The 20,238-nt window shown below is 44.4% G+C and overlaps 3 protein-coding genes across 4 annotated transcripts; 1 reads left to right on the forward strand and 2 right to left on the reverse strand.

Moving 5' to 3' along the window:
• The first annotated feature begins 3,519 nt into the window (after positions 1-3,519).
• On the forward strand, positions 3,520-9,387 carry LOC148291084 (uncharacterized). Its single transcript, XM_088245336.1, has one exon. The coding sequence runs from the start codon at positions 3,520-3,522 to the stop codon at positions 9,385-9,387; it is 5,868 nt and encodes a 1,955-aa protein (XP_088101462.1).
• A 142-nt stretch (positions 9,388-9,529) lies between these two features.
• LOC148291085 (uncharacterized) lies at positions 9,530-12,306 on the reverse strand. Of its 2 annotated transcripts, none has more exons than XM_088245252.1 (4): positions 12,081-12,306; positions 10,719-10,859; positions 10,155-10,636; positions 9,530-10,075 (listed from the first exon to the last, which is right to left on the reverse strand). In XM_088245252.1, coding segments are annotated over exons 2-4 (918 nt in total). In that variant the 5' UTR covers positions 10,720-10,859; positions 12,081-12,306; the 3' UTR covers positions 9,530-9,640. The 2 variants fall into 2 exon arrangements, with proteins under 2 accessions (XP_088101378.1, XP_088101379.1); XM_088245253.1 differs by having other exon boundaries at positions 10,155-10,650.
• A 3,349-nt stretch (positions 12,307-15,655) lies between these two features.
• On the reverse strand, positions 15,656-16,897 carry LOC148291086 (uncharacterized). The gene is made up of 6 exons (XM_088245337.1): positions 16,842-16,897; positions 16,660-16,757; positions 16,283-16,375; positions 16,111-16,175; positions 15,995-16,048; positions 15,656-15,721 (listed from the first exon to the last, which is right to left on the reverse strand). Exons 1-6 carry the CDS (start codon positions 16,895-16,897, stop codon positions 15,656-15,658), a joined length of 432 nt encoding a protein of 143 aa, XP_088101463.1.
• Between the last annotated feature and the right edge of the window lie 3,341 nt (positions 16,898-20,238).

The following is a 20,238-nucleotide window of genomic DNA, read 5'->3' on the forward strand; positions in this document are numbered from 1 at the left end:
TTTTGTGAATAACCTTTAGCCACTAGTCGAGCTTTATTTTTCTGCACAGTGCCATCTAAATTAAGTTTAGTCTTGTAGACCCACTTGACACCAATTACAGGTTTGTCAAATGGCCTGTCAACTAATTCCCATGTATTGTTCTTCTCAATCATCTCTAATTCAGCCTTCATAGCGCTTCTCCATGATTCATCCAAGTCAGCTTCTTCAAAGCTTTCAGGTTCCACAATGCACATGTTACGTTGTGCCATGATTTCATTTATGCTCCTCCACTTGTGAGGTGTGTGATCAAACACTTGAGACCTGTCAAGTATTTCTTCATCTTGAGGTACACTATTTTCTTCGACTTGCATTTGAGTATCCAAGGACTGAGTTGGCTCATCAGATACCATCTGTTTAGGTTCTGCATTACTTTGGTTTTCAGTCTGCACAGACATTCTAACCTCTGCATTACTGGTATTCTCCCACTTCCATGAGACATCTTCATCAAAATAAACATCTCTAGACAAGATAATCTTTCTAGTTCTAGGATCATATAATCTGTAACCTTTTTCACAAAGTCCATAGCCCACAAAAATGCATTTGTGACTATTTTCTTCCAACTTGTGTCTTAATGCTGAAGGGATAAACACATGACATAAAGATCCAAACACTTTCAAATGTGCAATACCTGGTTTTCTACCAGTGTAAGCCTCAAATGGTGTCATCTTCTTAAGAGACTTAGAAGGACACCTGTTGAGTAGATATACTGCAGTATTAACAGCTTCTGCCCAAAACTCATAAGGAAGACCCTTTTCATGTAGCATAGACTTTGTCATCTCTATCACAGTCCTATTCTTTCTCTCAGCTACTCCATTTTGCTGAGGAGAATATGCTACTGTCAGCTGCCTTTGTATTCCGACATTGCTGCAATATTCATGGAACTCATTTGACATGAATTATCCACCTCTGTCACTTCTTAAGCATTTCACCTTATATCCACTTTGCAATTTTGTCATAGCCTTGAATTTCTTGAAGCATTCAAAAGCATTTGATTTATTTCTAAGAAAGTAGACCCAAGCCATCCTTGTACAGTCGTCTATGAATAACAGAAAGTACCTGTTTTCTGACATAGATGCAATCTGCATTGGTCCACAGATGTCTGTGTGTACCAACTCTAGTGGAAACTGAGCTCTCCAAGTTGACTCTGCAGGGAATGAGTCTCTATGTTGCTTTCCTAGCTTGCAGCCCTCACAAACCTCAAGATCCTTTTCCAAGCTAGGCAAACCATGAACCATGTCTTGAGTTTCAAGTAGCCTAATGCTCTGATCATTAAGATGCCCCAGCCTCTTGTGCCAAGTTTGCAAGCTGTGTGTTACACTTGCTCTTAGCACCAACTGAGTAGCTGGCACCATTGTGAGAGGAAAACACCTGTTGCTAGTCATTTGAACTTTAGCAATAGGATTTTGTAGTGACCAATCATCAAAAATTGTCACCATTTCCTTTCCAAACACCAGGCAATATCCATGCTCCATCATCTGCCCAACACTAAGCAAATTTTCTTCTAATCCAGGCACCAACATCACTTCTTGAATGTGCTTTCTGCCCACTTTGGTTTCTATCACAAGTGTGCCTTTCCCTGCAACTTGAACTGTCTCTCCAGTCCCCATTTTCACCTTGGAATTTACATTCCTTCGAATATCCACCAATAGCCTTTCATCTCCAGTCATGTGGTTACTACAACCACTGTCCACATACTATGAATTGTTTATTTTTACACCTGTCACAGCATTGCAAGCATAAAACAGAGTTCCAGTTTCCTCAATCTGATTGGCATAATTCACCTTCTGTACAGATTGATTTCCATGGCAATCTCTGAGTATGTGTCCAAACTTTCCACATCCTTTGCATTTTGGTTTTCCTTCAAACCAGCACTTGCCATAGTGCAGTTTCTCACAATGTTTGCAGGGTGTTTTGGTTCCTTCATTTGATGCATTTGGTTTGGGAGTAGAATTAGACTTGTTATTCCAATTCTTCCCATTTGACTTCCAGTTCTTCTGAGATTTGTTATTTCCAGAAGAGCTTTCATTCTTAGAGATTTTACTCTCTATGTTCAGACTAGTGAAAGCCTTCTCTGTGGAGTTTTCAGTATGCCTATCAAGTCTGAGTTCGAAATTCTTCAGAGATGCAACCACTTCTTGAATTTCAAGAGTGTCAAGATCCTTAGAGTGCTCAATCACAGAGCATATAGAATCATACGATCTAGGCAAGCTAATTAGCAATTTCTGCACAACTCTTTCTCTAGGCAGCTCTTCACCATAACTTTTCATTTGATTAATTAAATCAAACAGTTTAGCAACATAAACAGACAATGGTTCACTATCCTTCATACGAGTGTATTCAAACTCTCTACGTAGACCTTGCAACTTAACACTCCTTACCTGTTTATCACCTCTAAAATCCTGCTTTAGAATATCCCATGCACCCTTTGAGGTTTCTTCATTCACTATTATGGGGAAGATTTGGTCTGAGACTGCACTTTGGATCAATCCAAGTGCACGAGCATCCTTCATCAAAATCTCATCCTTCGTAGACTTCTCCACTTCAGCAGCCTTAGATCCTTCTTCTTTTTCCTTTCCCTTCTTTGGATCTGGAACATCAAAGCCATTTTCAACCAAATCCCACAATCCATGAGATTTCAAAATGGTTTTCATTCGAATGCTCCAAAACTCATAGTTTTCTCCATTGAAAACTGGTGTGCGAAGCTCAGTGCTTGACCCTGCCATATTAGACATTGGATTCAAACAGATGTGCCTCTTGGAATGTTGAATGAGCTCGATTTCAGCTCAACCAAATACTAGCTTTCAAGTTTTCACAGATTCACGCCCAGCAACCAACCGAACCTGGCTCTGAGGCCATGTTAGTATTTTAGGTTTGTTTACACCATAATTAACCGAGCATGTCCAGCCTTAAAACAACTAGCACCAAGGCAGACTTGCCTTCTCCCCTGCCGAAGGAAGACACTCTTCCAAGATGCCAGACACCTGCCAAGGCTCCCGACTGCTGAAGGTCCCAATTGCTGAACCTAATCTCAAGGACACGTGTCGCCACCACAGCGCTTGGACATAGTCCCACATCGGAAATCTACACAAACCTCTCATTTTCACTTCCTTATAAGTAGGGAACAATACCCTGGTAAAGGGGGGGACTAAATTCTCACTCTTACTGTTACTCTGTCAAAATTACCACTTACAGCTGACTTAAGCATCGGAGAGCCTTCGGCCGGCACCACACCGGTGTCCGAAGCTTAACGACTGTTTCTTCCACTTTGTCTTTTGCAGGGTATCTAGATACTGAAGGTCCTAGCCACCTAAACTGCTGAAGACCCAAGTCTTTACCTAAGTTGACCCTATCCCAAAAAGAGCATCAACAGTTTGGCGCCGTCTGTGGGAACCGACTTCTGAATCCCAACTCCCTCTACCAGCCCAGCTGGCTCCTTCCCCTATCAGGCCCCGTCGCCTCTTCCACACCCCACACTCCACTATGGTGAGCGAGGCTAGCCATGCTACCCAGCGCCCCACACCCCGTGGGGATTCCTCCCGAAAGAAACCTTCGGCAGAGGGGGATCTCCAGGCAGAGGTGGAACGCCTCCGCGCTAGTGTAGTCAAGATGTCAGAAAACTACGAACATCTTCGCACTAAGAATGTTGAGCTGGAGCACGATTGCCGAGCCCTAAAGCGCAATGTGGAGAACACTCGCCATCGATTTATCCAGCAAGACCTCACCCAGGATGTCGAGCACACCCTGCCGAACCAACATGCCATCTCCCGTCATAGCGCCCCCATCCAGTCGAGGCCTGACAAAGGCAAAGGCCATCTTCATCCGGAGATGACCAAGTCGCGACCCCTCCACATCTCCCCACCAAGAGATCGGCCCCATAGCCCAACCAAAATCTACAAAGATTGCCGGGACCGTATCTCAGAGAAGCGGAAGAAGCCTATCCCCATCAATGTCGACCTCAGTGACCCAAGGGTGACGCACCTCGGTCCCCTACCAAAGCCAACCCGCGTACTTACCCAAGAAGGAGTGGGGGACTCGGACGACTGGGAACCTCGCAACCCCGAAGACTGGGAGACCTACCATTCCGAAGACTTCGAACAATGGGAGGATTACCCTCCCCAACCCACCCAACACTTCAGGTCTTCGGCACCCAATGCTCTTCCGCATGCTGACCCAGCCATGCGCCTTCTCTTTGAGAAGGTCCGGCGCCTGGAGAGTGAGCAACACCGCAGCCACCAGCCTCTCTGGGCTAAACCTCGCCCTGGGCCCTTTACCGAACGCATCCTCAATTATCATCAAGAGAAGGACATTCAGCCACTTCGTATTGCCTCTTACGCAGGCACAGAGGACCCCCTTACCCATATCCATTCCTTCCAGTCCGCCCTCGGATGCAAGGGCCTTAGTGATGAGGGCATGTGTCTCCTTTTCCCTTCCACCCTCAGTGGCGCAGCTCTGAATTGGTTTTACCGGCTGAACCCCCGCACTATCAACTCCTTCGACAGTCTGAAGCAGACCTTCCTGGACCATTTCATGATCCAGACCGATCGCCTCTACTCCGCTGACGATCTGTACATGCTTCGGCAGGGTGAGGACGAACCCCTTCGGGAGTATGCTGCCCGCTTCAGCCACGAGTACTCTCGTTGCCCAGACACCGACGATCGAGCTGCATTCGGCGCTTTCAAAAGTGGCCTTAGAGAATCCAACTTCCGCTACCTAGTCCACAGCAACCCATGGAACACATATGCGGAGCTGATGAAGCAAGCAGCTATTCACGCCAAGGCCGAGTACTTTAACACCAAACGTGGCCCAGCCAACCAGTCGAGGAGCACCTTCGGTAATTCCCCATCTGCTTCAGCACCCACCCCGGCCAAACCTCACCATTCAGCTCCCGTTCCTGACCACCAGGGTACCCAGTACCCTAAGAGGAAAGACAGCCACCAGCATACCTTCAACAACGAGAAGCGTAGCAGACACGACAACCGCCATCAGCCCCGCGGAGGCCACCCTCCCAGGCCAAGTGGTCGTGCCCCACTCCCTTTTGAGCCGAAGCCCAGGTTCGAGGTATTCACCACGTTGAACACTACTTATGAGAATGTTCTGGTCCAGGAAGCCCCCATTATACCCAAACCTCCCCCTCGGAGACTGCCCAACAAGCCTATGCCGAACACAGGCGTCTTCTGCCGATTCCACCAGTTCACTGGCCATGATACCGAATCTTGTATCACATTGCGCAACATCATTGAAGGCCTCATCCGGGAAGGGAAGCTAGACAAGTACGTGCACAACCACCCAGCCCCACCTAACCCACACCAACGACAGATCAACATGATCTCTACCATTAGTGGTGGCCCTACATTGGCTGGAACCTCCAATAACTCCATCAAACATTATTTCCGCTCCACCTATGCGCACCAGGTCTTCAGCACCGAGCAGGGACGCTTGCCGAAGACCCATAAATTAGGCTGGGCCCCCATTACCTTTAGCGAGGAAGAGGAGCGTGGTGTCATTTTCCCTCATGACGACCCACTCATCATCCGGGCGGACATCTCTAACTTCGATGTTGGGCGTATCCTGGTGGACACTGGCAGCTCGGTCAGTGTGATGTTTGCTGAAGCTTTCAACGAACTCCAAGTCCCTACTCACTTGCTGGACCGTAGCATCACACCTCTGGTGAGCTTCTCTGGCGATGTTGTCCAGCCTATTGGGAGCATCCACCTCCCTATCTCCATTGGTTCAGCACCCCAGCGAGCAACGATCACCACTCCCTTCCTCATCGTCAACTGCCCCACGGCATACAACGTCATCCTTGGACGCCCAGCCTTAGCAAAAATGAAGGTATTCGTCTCCACTCATATGTTACTACTAAAGTTCCCCACCCCCCATGGCACAGGCATGGTGCGCGGCGACCAACTTGGCGCCCGAAGCTGCTATGCCTCAGCAGTGAAGTCCACCAACCACCAACATAGGGGTGAGGCCCTAGCAGTAACCAAGGCCCCAGCCCCTCCTCGAGCTGGCACTGAACGACCTGAAGACCCCAGGGAGGAATCTGTCACCCAGCTGGCCGAACCTGTGGAAGACCTTGAGCTGGTTACTCTCCATGACAACATCCCAGACCGGCAAGTTCGAATCGGCACCTCCCTCTCACCAGAGCTTCGCTCTGACCTTGTCGCCTTCCTCCGCCTCAACTCTGAGGTCTTCGCCTGGTCTTACAATGACATGCCTGGCATATCACCAGACGTTATATCCCATCGGCTGAGCATTAATCCCGCAGTCCGACCCGTTCGGCAGAAGCGTCGGGCCTACAACCCAGAGAGATACGAGGCCATGAAGGCGGAGGTGGACAAGTTGAGCAGCATCGGCTTTATCAAAGAAGTAGACTACCCCACTTGGCTAGCTAACGTGGTCATGGTTAGGAAGCCAAAGAAAGGCTGGCGCATGTGTGTAGACTACACCAACCTCAATCGGGCATGTCCGAAGGATAGCTTCCCTCTACCTAGGATTGACCAACTCGTGGACGCCACAGCAGGCCATGCCCTTCTTAGCTTCATGGACGCCTACTCCGGGTACAACCAAATCTTCATGCACCCTGACGACCAGGCCCACACCTCCTTCATTACAGATCGCGGCCTCTATTGTTATAAGGTAATGCCATTCGGCCTCAAGAACGCTGGTGCCACTTATCAGCGCCTAGTGAACAGCCTCTTCGCCCCATTGATCGGCAACACCATGGAGGTCTATGTCGATGATATGCTAGTCAAGAGCCGTACCGCTGATCAGCATATCCCTAACCTATCTGCCATGTTTGCCATCCTGAAGCAATATAGGATGAGACTCAATCCCACCAAATGCGCCTTTGGCGTGGCTTCGGGCAAATTCCTTGGCTTCATGATCAGCCAGCGGGGCATTGAGGCCAATCCAGAGAAGATCCAAGCTATCTTGGACATGAAGGTACCGACGACAGTCAAAGACATCCAGAGCCTTACCGGGCGCGTCGCAGCACTCACCAGGTTTATCTCCAAGGCTACTGATCGATGCGCCCCCTTCTTCAAAGCTCTTAAGGGCACTAAGCGTCACATCACCTGGACCCCAGAGTGTGACAAAGCTTTCAACGAGCTCAAGGAATACATGAGTCGGGCCCCTTTGTTATCAACCCCTGAACCCGGAGACATCCTCACGATTTACCTATCCATCTCAGCTACAGCGGTTAGCTCTGTACTCATCAGACCACATGAAGGTACTGAGCATCCAGTGCATTACGTTAGCAAGGCATTACAGGATGCTGAGGTTCGGTACCCAGACATCGAGAAGCTGGCGTTTTCCTTAGTAGTATCCGCCAGACGCCTGAGACCTTATTTCCAGGCACATACCATTCATGTCCTAACCAACCAACCACTCAGACAAGTACTGCAGAAACCAGAGACTTCCGGTAGGCTAGTCAAGTGGGCCATCGAGCTTGGCGAATTCGATATCCACTACAAGCCTCGCCCAGCTACCAAGGGTCAGGCGGTCGCCGACTTCATCTCTGAGCTCACAGAACCCCGGGCATTGGTCACCCCCCAGGTCATACCTGCAGGGCCCACTCCTCCATCGAATCTGGTTCACGTCGCCAGCCATGGCACCCTCGACCTTACTCAGCCCTCGTGGACATTGTACGTGGATGGCTCCTCCAATGCCCATGGTTGTGGAGCTGGCCTTGTTCTCATCTCCCCAGATAAGGTTGTCCTTGAGTATGCCCTCCGCTTTCAATTCCACGCTTCCAACAACGCGGCCGAGTATGAAGCACTCCTAGCTGGCCTTCGGCTAGCCAAGGAGATGGGCGCTAAACAAATCCAAATATTCAGTGACTCCAAGCTCGTTGTTCACCAAGTCAACCAGGACTTCACTGCCAAAGACATCTCTATGACTGCATACCTTCAACATAGTCGCCACATGTTGACTACTTTTGACGCTTATCTCATCAGCCAGGTACCACGATCGGAGAACAGCCATGCTGATGCTTTGGCTAGGCTAGCCTCGGCCTTAGACCAGGGCAGCGGCCGAAACATTCACATCGAGTTCCTGGACCGCCCTAGCACACTAACCCCACTCATCTGTACCATTGATCACAGCCCTACTTGGATGGACCCCATCCTTCAATTCTTGCAAAACCAGACACTACCTACTGATCCCGCTGAAGCACGACGTGTTCGTTATCGCTCTGCTCGATACCTGATCATCAATGGCTCTCTATATAAGCGTGGTTTCAGTCTTCCTTACCTTCGATGTCTTACCCCAGAGGAAGGCAACTACGTCCTTCGGGAGATCCATGAGGGCATCTGCGGCAATCATTCAGGCGCTCGTTCACTAGCACACAAGGCCATTCGGCAAGGATACTTCTGGCCTTCAGTTCACACTGATGCCCAGGCCTTCACCCAGAAGTGCGACAAATGCCAGCGATTTGCCAACATACCACAGCTCGCAGCTGAGCCATTAACCCCCATGGTCAGTCCCTGGCCATTTGCCCAATGGGGACTTGACCTCATTGGACCTATGCCTGAGGACAAGGGCCAGGTCAAGCACGCAGTTGTTGCCGTAGATTACTTCACCAAGTGGGTTGAAGCTGAAGCCTTAGCTACCATAACTGCAGCTCGCATCGAAACGTTCGTTTGGCAGAACATCGTATGTCGCTTCGGCATCCCCCACACCATCGTCACAGACAATGGCCGGCAATTTGACAACGCAAAGTTCAAGCAATTTTGTTCCAACCTCAAGATACGTCTTTGCTTCGCTTCCCCAGCCCATCCTCAGTCCAATGGCCAGGTCGAAGCTGTGAACAAAATCATCAAGAAAACCCTGAAGACCAAGCTTGACAAAGCCAAAGGGTCCTGGCCAGAGTTACTCCCAGAGGTCCTCTGGTCCTACCGCACCACCTTCCGTACCTCCACAGGAGAAACACCTTTCTCTCTGTCCTTTGGTACCGAAGCCGTGGCCCCAGTGGAAATTGGCCAGCCCACATACCGAACCTCCACTTATGATGCCGAAACCAATGACAAGCAGTTAGCACTAAACCTCGACTTCATTGATGAGCTTCGTGACCAATCCAACATGCGCAACGTCGCATACAAACAACGCATCGCCAAGTACTACGACTCCCGGGTCAAACCCCGTGCATTCAAGGCAGGGGATTGGGTCATACGCAAGGTTTCCTTGGCTACCAAGAACCCTACTGAAGGTACCCTGGGCCCCACGTGGGAAGGCCCTTATGAGATTACAAAAGTTTGCCGACCCGGCACTTATCAGCTTCGCGATCCCAAGGGCAAGACCTTGCCTCATCCTTGGAATGCTGACCACCTCAAGTACTACTATAAGTAAACACACCTCGACCCTAGGACAACATGTTTTACTGATATTTATCTCTTGTACCTTTTGCCTTACGATATTTATCTAATATAATGCCTGACCTTGGCTAATTCTTACCAATCACATGATTACCATTTTTGCTAAGTACAACCGATATCAAAAGACAACAAGTAATATCATAGCAAATCAACATACACGTGCCCCAAGCAAGGCAAATTGTTCATACATAGCAAATACAAACGAAAGGAAGACGACGCCTTCAAGTCTAGGCAGAAGCGGCATCCGCAGGGCCTAGCTCCGACTCCGGCACAGCGGTAGTGTCATCAGCAGTAGGACTAGATGTTGGAGACTGGCCACTGGTATCAAATTTGATCTCAACCGAAGGGTTGAACCTCGCCAATCTCTTCTCCCAGCGAAGCTGCTCATCCACCAACCGGTCCATGATGTAGCTCCTCAGCTCCTCGGACGACCAGAACTCCTCGGTCGCTTCGGCTCGGGCAGCAGCTACCTCTTCAGCCTTCGACCGCTTCAGCTCTTCCACCTCTTTGGCCAACTCCGCCTTCTGCAACAGGAGGGTATTCCTTTCTCGGATAGCCTCCTGTGCCTCCGCCATCTTGCTCTTGGCCAGCTCATCACGCTTTTTCAACCTCTGAATCTCCTTATCTGCCTTAGCCATGTTAACATACATCTCGCCAAAGGCCTACAACACAAAGCATCATTAGTCAAAAAAAAAAAAAAAACTAGAAAGATAAGCACAAATTCATAAACAGCTCACTCACATAAGCAGACGTGAGAATCGTCTTCTGGGCCCGATCTGCAAAGTTAGAAGCTTGCGTCTTGGCCAAAGCCTCAGGGTCACTCTTCACGCCCTCCAGGAAGACGTTCACCAGAGGTATCTCCTGACGATGCATGGCTAGGCTCGCCTCTTTCTTCTGCCGACGCATCTTGAAAAAGTCCACCTTCTCCACCCCTTCAGCAAACACATCATCAATACCGAAGGGCAACTTCGGTGGCGCCTGCAGGTTATAAGAAGGCATCCTAGGCTCCGTCCCCATCACACTCCGGTGAGCTTCCTCCAATGCCTTCCTCCTCCCCAGCACGTCGGCAATTAGCCCCTCATCATCACCCCTGGACCGCTTCCCAGTCGCCGGCTGGCTCCCCCCCTTCTCCGCTGTCTTGGCCCGAGACTCTCTCAGCCGCTTCTGCATCTCGGCCTCATCAATATCCACAACCTTCGTACTGCCCTTTACAATACCTGCCACTGCACATCAAAAACTAAGATGACCTAAGTACCTATAAAAAGGAATCAGAAGACAAACAACCAAAGTAACCTAGATACTTACTTCCTTGCAGAAGTCCGGACTCAAGCAAATTCTTCTGGGTGACCAAGTTTCGGCACTCACGCTCGGTCTCTGACAACAGCGACCTCACCTTCTCAACCTCGTCTTCTTGCTCCTTGGAGATAGACCCCCACTTCACCGAACCTGCAGCAAATGTTACACACTACTCAGCCATTTACACTTGCACAAGCAACAATGGAGAATCAAGAGAAACACAACAAAACAACACTCAGTCTTAAGGGATGGGGCCAAGAACCTATAGACTGGAAGTGGGTAGGAATATGTTTGGCAATGACCTTCCCTGGCGGACACTCCCAGCCACCATAAGCCAAACACCACTTGTTCCTCCAGGTCTTCTGAGTAGTAGGCATATGACTGATAAAATAACCCCCCTCCTTCGCCTTTCGACAATTAGCTTGTACCCAGCCAAAACTTCCCTGTTGCTTCGAAATTGAGTATAAATACATGAACTGCTCAAAGGTTGGCTCATCCAACCCAACCAACCACCAGGCAATATAAAACCCGTGAAGAAGAATCCAAAAGTTAGGATTATATTGACCCGGCGCATACCCCAGCTTAGCCAACATCATCTGGACCCAAGGATGAAACGGCAGTCTGAAACCATGCTGGTACATACCTGTAAAAACCAACACCGAGCCATCTGAAGGATATCTAACCACATCAGCTGCACTGGGTAATCTCAAGCCTACGTAGGGTGGAACACAATAATCCGCCCGAAGCTCGGCCAACTTCACTTCGGTAAGAAAATTCCGCTTCGCCAATGGGACACCAACCCGTATATCCACTCCCTCTGACGCTGAAGCCAAAGCTACGCCTACAGACCCAGATGGAGATGCCTGATTACTCGAGCCCACCTCGGTTGTATGAGCACAGGCTAAGGCCCGGTCAAATACGGCCTCTAACTCCTCGTAATTTCTCTGCATCCTATTATATGAAGACAACCCAGAGCTAACGGATGGCTCAACCCTATCACCCTCATATACTACCATCCTACTCTCTATAGCGCCGTCTACAACACCCTCTGTCTGGGAGCTCTCACGTTCTGAACAAACATAAAGGCTTGGCTCTGACTGGGAACTCTCACTTTCGGTATCTTCCCCGCCAAAGGCAAAGGGGTCATGACTTTCTCTATCAGAACTCTCAGACATCTACAATTCGCAGAAACAATAAAAGGAACTAATGCACATGCAAAAATGATCGAAGCATACATTCAACAAGTTCATGTCAATGTTCAGGATGATTCATCAAGTTCATACTCATACTCAAGGTGTTTATCCTAGTCTTCAACATGTTCGTACAAAAAGGACGATTCAATTTGAAAGTTCAAGGCAAAGGAGGTCTAACCTTGTTTGCACCACCACGGAAAGCCAGTCGGAAATCTTTCTGATCAATGCTCTACCACCAAGTCTCTAGCCGGAAATCACCTTTTCTCCTCCCCACTTTCTCAAAATTTTCCTCAAGTATGAGACATTCTCCACTCCAAGCTCCTATTTATAGATCCTCAACGGTACCAACGCCTTGGGTCACGGAAAAACCCTAGCACCCTTTCATCTTCCCTCCCAAATCTCTTGTACCTACACATTTTGAAATTCAAATTCGAATTCATAAACAAACAAAAAAAAACAAAAAAAATAAAAAAAAAATAAAATAAAAATTGAACCTGCCGAACGGTAGGTGACATGCAGAACCAATTTGGAAGTGCTCACTTGCCTAGCACTTGGCTGACCTAACCCTCAAAAAAAAAAAAAAAAAAAAAGTTTTTGAACCTGCCGAAGGTGTCATGCAGAATCAACTTGAGGAGGACTTGGCTCCTTGGCTCCAGCCAACAAAAAAAAAAAAAAAAAAAATTGAACCTACCGAACGGTAGGTGACATGCAGAATCAATTTGGAAGGAAAGGGTCACTTGGCTCCAACCCAAAAAAAAAAAAAAAAAAAAAAAAAGGAACTAACCTTGTTTAAACCACCACGGAGTAAACCACCTTTTCTCCTCCTCACTTCCTTTTCCTCAAAGCTCAAGTGTGAGTCCTTCTCCAGTCCAAACTCTTATTTATAGATCCTCAAAAGGTACCAGCCTTGGGCCATGAGAGTACCCTAGCACCTTTTTCATTTTCCCTCCCAAATCTCCTACACAGTTTGAACTTCAAAAAAAAAAAAACAAAAAAAAAAAAAAAAAAAAAAAAGCCTGCCGAACGGTAGGTAGCATGCAGAAGCAATTTGAGGGGTGATTGTTGGCTGACCTAGCCACAAAAAAAAAAAAAAAAAAAAAAAAAAAAAAAAAAAAAAGAATAAGCCAAAACATCTAGGCCATACTTTTGAAGCTTGACGCAACTTCTGGGTTGCCAACTTGGGGGACTAGGGAATGCCCTACGACTCATACTAACCTAGGAATGCTCGGTCATAATTATGCAAAAAACTTACAAGTTCCCAACCCAGAAGCTACTTCTTGACCGCGAACTTGGGGGACTACTGTTTACACCATAATTAACCGAGCATGTCCAGCCTTAAAACAACTAGCACCAAGGCAGACTTGCCTTCTCCCCTGCCGAAGGAAGACACTCTTCCAAGATGCCAGACACCTGCCAAGGCTCCCGACTGCTGAAGGTCCCAATTGCTGAACCTAATCTCAAGGACACGTGTCGCCACCACAGCGCTTGGACATAGTCCCACATCGGAAATCTACACAAACCTCTCATTTTCACTTCCTTATAAGTAGGGAACAATACCCTGGTAAAGGGGGGGACTAAATTCTCACTCTTACTGTTACTCTGTCAAAATTACCACTTACAGCTGACTTAAGCATCGGAGAGCCTTCGGCCGGCACCACACCGGTGTCCGAAGCTTAACGACTGTTTCTTCCACTTTGTCTTTTGCAGGGTATCTAGATACTGAAGGTCCTAGCCACCTAAACTGCTGAAGACCCAAGTCTTTACCTAAGTTGACCCTATCCCAAAAAGAGCATCAACAAGGTTGTTTGTATATTTTTAGCCTTTCTGCAGATGGAGATTTTGCAGAGAGGAGGAGAGGAAATGAGAAGGGACTGTTGTATTGCATTTTCCCAAACAATCAGCTTACATAGTGTGCTCGGTAGAGAGAAAGAAGTGAGATTCTTCTCTAACCGAATTACAGCTGTTACCCTATGAGGTGCTTACACTTGTCATTCCAAATCTAAACTAGAGAATCCACCTGGACTATGATCCAATGGTTCTAATTACATCACAAATAAAATAAACATAAAAGAATAGAAATAGAGCTTGGTAGTTTCGGCTGTAAGAAAGCAGCTGCAGGATTACATTCCAACAATACCAGTAGACTGCAACTAGTTGGCTACTTTATCAGCTTCTTTCGCATTAGCCTCTGCCCAAAATAAAAACAAGAATTAAATTATTAACAAAAAAGATGACAAATTTATTAAATATAGCAAGTGAAGAAACAAAATAGAGCAATCATAAGAAAATAAGAGGTGTTCCCCCGCCTACCGCCTAGGAGCCGCCTAGGCGCCGCCTAGGTTGATTTTTCAGAGTTTCTTCATCTTCTTCATCTTCTTCTTCTTCTTTTTTTGTGGTGGGGGGTGAAGAGATAAGAAAACATGTAAGAGATAAGAAAATAAGAGGTGATTAAAACTGAACACAAGAAATTAGGGTTTGGGTACAAAATAGAACCTTTAACGAGATCCGGGTAAAGGTCTGGGGCGTTTTGGATCAACCAGGGCTTGCATTTCTCGAAATCGGGCCCGAATTCACAGTATTCTTTCTGCAGGCAAGCTCCAAGAATAATCATATTAATTAAGGGATTGGGAATTGTTCCCTAGCTGCATGCGGCATGAATGTCTTGGTCCACTCCACAAAAATAAATGACAAATTATGTCTTGCATATGTAATAATTTTAATTTAAAATAATAATAAGACTGTTCCAATTACTATTTATATTGCTTTGTGGACCTTATTTCTTTCTTTCTTTGCGTGTATGTATATATATGAGGATCTCACTGCAATATCATGCCAAATACAGCCAAACTGAATGGAAACTCATACGAAGATTGATATAAAAATCCTAAATCAATGGTCCATGTGTGACAACTAATTTGCCTCATAATTATCAACCAAACACTGGAAGAAAAGCCTGAAAATGAACATACTTAAACCTCTGCAAAAGTTTAAACAGATTCCAAATACGGGTCACCGGGAAATTGTTAAATTTATGTTTTCCTAGTTGCAATACCAGTGCTTGTATTATTTTTTGATATTCTTCTTTTATAGCATTCATAATGATACAGTCATGCCAAATACTTCACCTCAGAGCAGTCAAGAAAACCAATATCAAGACAAATTAGATGCCAATCTTGCATTTTTCTTCCAACAAGTAAGCAATAATCTTAGCCTCTCAAATTCTTTCATAGTTAGTAAAATACGGAACGGGAAAAATACGAATAAAATACATACGTGTTTTATTTGGCAAATTTTCTCCATCGTGTAAACTTAAAAATTTCTAAACTATCGTTTTAACAAGACAAAAGATTTAATCAAGGGAACAGTAAATCTGGAAGAAAACCAAGAATAAAGAAATTGATGAAATGATAGAACAAACTTCGTGCATTCTTTAATCAACTTATCAGCATATATCTAAAGAACATAAAACTAGCTTATTACTATACCTATAGTTATGCTCTAAAGAACATATAGCTTATTACTATACCTGTAGTTATGCTCCACACAAATTTAAATCTATTTCTTTTTTCTACTTACAGTAATTGAAAGTTCTATTGACAAGGATGAGTTTCAAAGTCATTCTTAATTATCAAAACAATCCAAAACTATATATTCAAGGGCATGGCTCAATTCTCATCTTCAACTTCTTGTGAGAGCAACCAGGAGAGGTACTCAGACTCCTGGCCAAATTGGTACGAGCATTTCTATAGTGGGTTACTTCCTCTTACGGCCACCCCTTGGCCTTGATCGGAATTTCTCATCATCCTCTTCAAAATTCCCCTACAATTCAAAGCAATAATGTCCCACATATGAACTCACAATGTGGCATTGCCTGGAAAGATGCTTATCCAAAATCCAACATATGAGGGTATTGAATGATCTAAGAATAATACTCACATATGCATACACAAGACGCACGGCTATACTCGGTTTTTGCAATTTGTTTATAGAAATAGTATAGCCGCTCGGCTATACCTGGTTTATAATTTTTTAAAGATATAGTATAGCCGCGCGGCTATACTTGGTTTTCCAATTTTTGTAAAGAAATAGCACGGCTATACTCTCCTTATTTCGTATAACCTCTTCAATAGTAACTTCTTGCCTCTCCTACAGAAAAGCCAATACCAAGTCTAAAGATCCTCAAAAACAAATAATTTCAAAAGTCTCACCTTTTTCTTAATCTTCTCGCCTGGAAGATGCTTGGCTTCTTCTTGCTTAGGTGCTGAAGTGCCATCACCAACCGAGAGAGAGAGAGAGAGAGAGAGAGAGAGAGAGAGAGAGTAAGGGTAATGAAATACAAACATACACTGCTACATACATCTATACACATATTTACAGTATTACCTGAAGAAGAAGCAGCTCCATCTCCACCAGAAGATATACCAGTAGACTGCAACTGGTTGGCTACTTTATCAGCTTCTTTCGCATTAGCCTCTGCCCAAAATAAAAACAAGAATTAAATTATTAAATATAGCAAGTGAAGAAAACAAAACAGAGCAATCATAAGAAAATAAGAGTTGTTCTCCCGCCTACCGCCTAGGAGCCGCCTAGGCGGCCGCCTACCGCCTAGCCGCCGCCTAGGTCGAGTTTTCAGAGTTTCTTCTTCTTCTCTTCTTCTTCTTCTTTTTTTTTGTGGTGGGGGGTGAAGAGATAAGAAAACATGTAAGAGATGATTAAAACTGAACACAAGAAATTAGGGTTTGGGTGCAAAATAGAACCTTTAACGAGATCCGGGTAAAGGTCTGGGGCGTTTTGGATCAACCAGGGCTTGCATTTCTCGAAATTGGGCCCAAATTCACGGTATTCTGCAGGCAAACTGCACCCAGTACGCAATCGCTGAATTGAAGACGGTGTTTGTGGTTTCTCGATGACGATGAGATATACGTCTTTGCTGGATTACGAGTGCAGACGCCGTAGGCTAGGCCCAATACGGTGCGTTTCATCAATTGTGCCCATCATATAACGCTATCATGTATGTGTTTATGTTTTCTTGGGCCGGGTAGGCACACATGCTTGAAATAAATGAGAAATATTTTTGAAATTTGCACCAAAATGTGCATATTGCAGAATATTGATAATCTTAGTAATCTTTTTCTAATAAAAGTGATTAATGTTTTTCGCCTTTGGTAATAAGTTTTGAATTAATCTATTTTTTCCCCATGAAATTGTAGTGCTGCTGCCTCCAAGGCCAAAGAGAAGCAACCTTCAGAGAGTTTGCAAGAGAAAACCACAGAAGATGAGGCTTGACCATCTAGAACAGACAAGGAAATGGTTGCACATCAAGAATGAATTTTACTTTGTGATCAAATTTAGTTAATTGACTTGAAAGATCATTAGACTCTATGTAAACCTGTTTTCTGAGTATCGTCAGACTTTAATTGCATTTTGAGATTATCAGTTTTTTCAGTACTTTGTTTTTGCTTCCAGTTCCTCCAACAGCAGAAATCAAAGACGAGAGGAGCAATGGATGCATCTAGTGTTTTTTAATATACTTGCAATAGCTCAAGCTGGTATTGATGTCTTTGACTACTCCTAAATTATTCTTTCATGGTTTACTAATTTGCATGTAGTACCTTAAGAGAAGGAAGATAAATTTGTACAGGAAAAAAACAGAAGCATAAACACTTCAATCAGCAGAAAAGTAGCGAATCTTGTTTAAAATGACCAATACGGAGCTGTTGCGGCGCTGTTATGTCTTTAGCAACGGTCAAAACCGCTGCTAAGCGTTGAGAATAACATTTATTTCAACGACTAGAAAATCCTCCGCTAAAAGTAGAGAAAGAAAACATTTCACTCCCCTGGGCAGTTTAGATAATGATATTCGCCCTACAGTGTAATTTTAGGACTTTCTATTGTTCGAAAAAGATATCTGTTTTCTCGATGATCAATTTACAAATTTTTTAATACTTGGACCATAGAAAACCAAAATTAAAAAAAAGGACTGAAACCTTGTGGTGAGTGAGGATGTGAGAACCCTAATTTTAAAAATAAAAAAAAGAACCGTTATGAAAATTCGAACCGTTTGGCCGCAGCGAATAAAGACTTTAAAACTCAGGTTTTCTTTAAAGTCAATTAAAAAAAAGAATTTATAAAAATATAAATTTTTTTAAATAAGTAAAAAAATCAAAAAGCAAAAAGACCCGCCTAGGCCGATTTTTCGAATTTTTATTTTTATTTTTTCGAACCCGCTCACGTGGGCCGCAACAGCGGCATTTCTCAGCTCTCACAAACTTGTCGACTCTCTGGCCTTCCGTTTTACCGCCAAATCTTTTCGCACTTTCCCCAAGGCACTTGCGACGTCATTCGCAATTCGCTCCAACTAGCAAGCTTTTCACAAAGTTGTCACTTGTCGTACTGCATCAATCTCAGCCTGCAATGATGTCTTCACTTGGGACAACGTCGTCAAGATATCTAAACCGGTTTAGATCTCAAGGGCTACTCATAAAATATCAAAATCTGCAATCACACTTTCCTTGGTAAGTTATACATACATTTTCTCAGCTGCCAAACAGAAACATACCAATTGTTCATTTATCTCTCCACAGTCCACTCCACATTTTATTGAAATTGCTTGCAGGAATCGCACTCTGAGTTCTTTTCCTTCCCTTTGTAATTGAGGACCATTCACAAAGGGTAAGCTCAAATTCCGAGAATTCAAATACCCATTTCATGCTCAGATATAGCACTAAATAATTTTCCCAAATCTCTAGTTCTGCTGAGAATTTACGTAGTTTCAAGGACGTGTTTACTTTCCCACTAGTAAATTCAAACTCTAATGGCGGTTGCATTCATCGCTGAGCACAGGACGAGAGCTGCGGGAGATGTAATCAAAAGCTTAGGGGAAGAACATAGTCTAGGTATAAGGAATGAGCTACGGTTTGTTTCTACGATTTGTGCCACATGTTTTTTTTACCTTGGTCTAGGTGAATTATAATCAATATTTGATGCATCTCTAGCAAGTCATTTTGGCTATATTAATCTGTATGATGAATGTCAACTTGCTCATTGGATTAATTGGTGCTATATTTGTATCTAGCATTGCCTGTACTGTACGTAGTTTGTTATTAGATCGGCATGGAGGTTCTGTGAAAGGGCTTGATAATGAGGTTTTGGAGGGTTCGAAATTTCAGTGGTAGCATTGAGTCTGGTCGCTTTTTCAATGGTCACATAGGAGAATTTCTGCGTACATATATATTTATCTCTCTCAAAATTTGGGGGCTGGGACGCATGGAGTTTTGCCCATACTACAATTAACATATGCTTCAAAAAATCAGATTCTGTTCCAAACATTCAAAACAACAAAGCACCATTTTTCCTTTCATCTCAAGTAAGAAATTACTTTGTTATTGCAATTACAACCACAAAGATAAAATGTTGGTTCCCGCAACAACATCTATTTGCTTTTATAGCAGGAGGATGCTTACAAAATTAAGAGCGTGAGCCATGCATATATATGACTTCTATTGTCATCAGTGGCGGATCCAGGATTTGGAAGTTGAGTAGGCAGAAATTACACGTTGCATGAATATGTGTACGGATATATGCCGGTATAGAAAATTTCCAAAAATGCAAGGCACCGATACAATGATTAAAATAATATAAATAGCAAAATTAATATTGCATCCATCATGTTATAATCATCTTAAGAAAAAAATATGAATCAAATGCATTTTGATTAAAAAAAAAAGATTAATACATGTAAAAACAAGTACAATCTATTGCTAAAAAAACTACACTCTAGTGTTCAAGAAATTGGATGTCCAAACAATTTTATCCAATCCAAAATAATTATAGAGTCCAATACCACTTATATATAATCATGTGATTCTTTGCTACTTTTATCCCTCTATCCCCCCCTTCTTTTTTTTATTTTCACTTTTCCCTAGGCTTGTCGATTCCTTCTTCTCTCTCTTTTCTATATATTTTTTTCTTCTTCCCTTTCTCTTTTCCTTCATCTTGTTGCTTCATATCTAACTATTTTTATTTCCTGACGTGTCGATTCCTTCTTCTCTCTCTTTTCTATATTTTTCTTCTTCTTCCCTTTCTCTTTTCCTTCATCTTGTTGCTTCATATCTAACTATTTTTATTTCCTGACCATTTTCGGGTAGGCAGCTGCCTACCCAAAACATGGCTAGATCCGCCACTTTGTCATAACATTCCTATTTAACTTAGAGCATAGATCATTCTGTATAAACGATCTGATATTCATTTGTGAACATCGTAATATTTCATATTCTGTATAAAAGCAGAGTTAACTTCGCATTTCATGGTAAATTGGTAATTAAAATCTAATGAAA

The sequence above is a fragment of the Prunus avium genome, chromosome 8 (assembly GCF_965620075.1).
Source record: "Prunus avium chromosome 8, drPruAviu1.hap1.1, whole genome shotgun sequence".
NCBI classification, from domain to species: Eukaryota; Viridiplantae; Streptophyta; class Magnoliopsida; order Rosales; family Rosaceae; genus Prunus; species Prunus avium.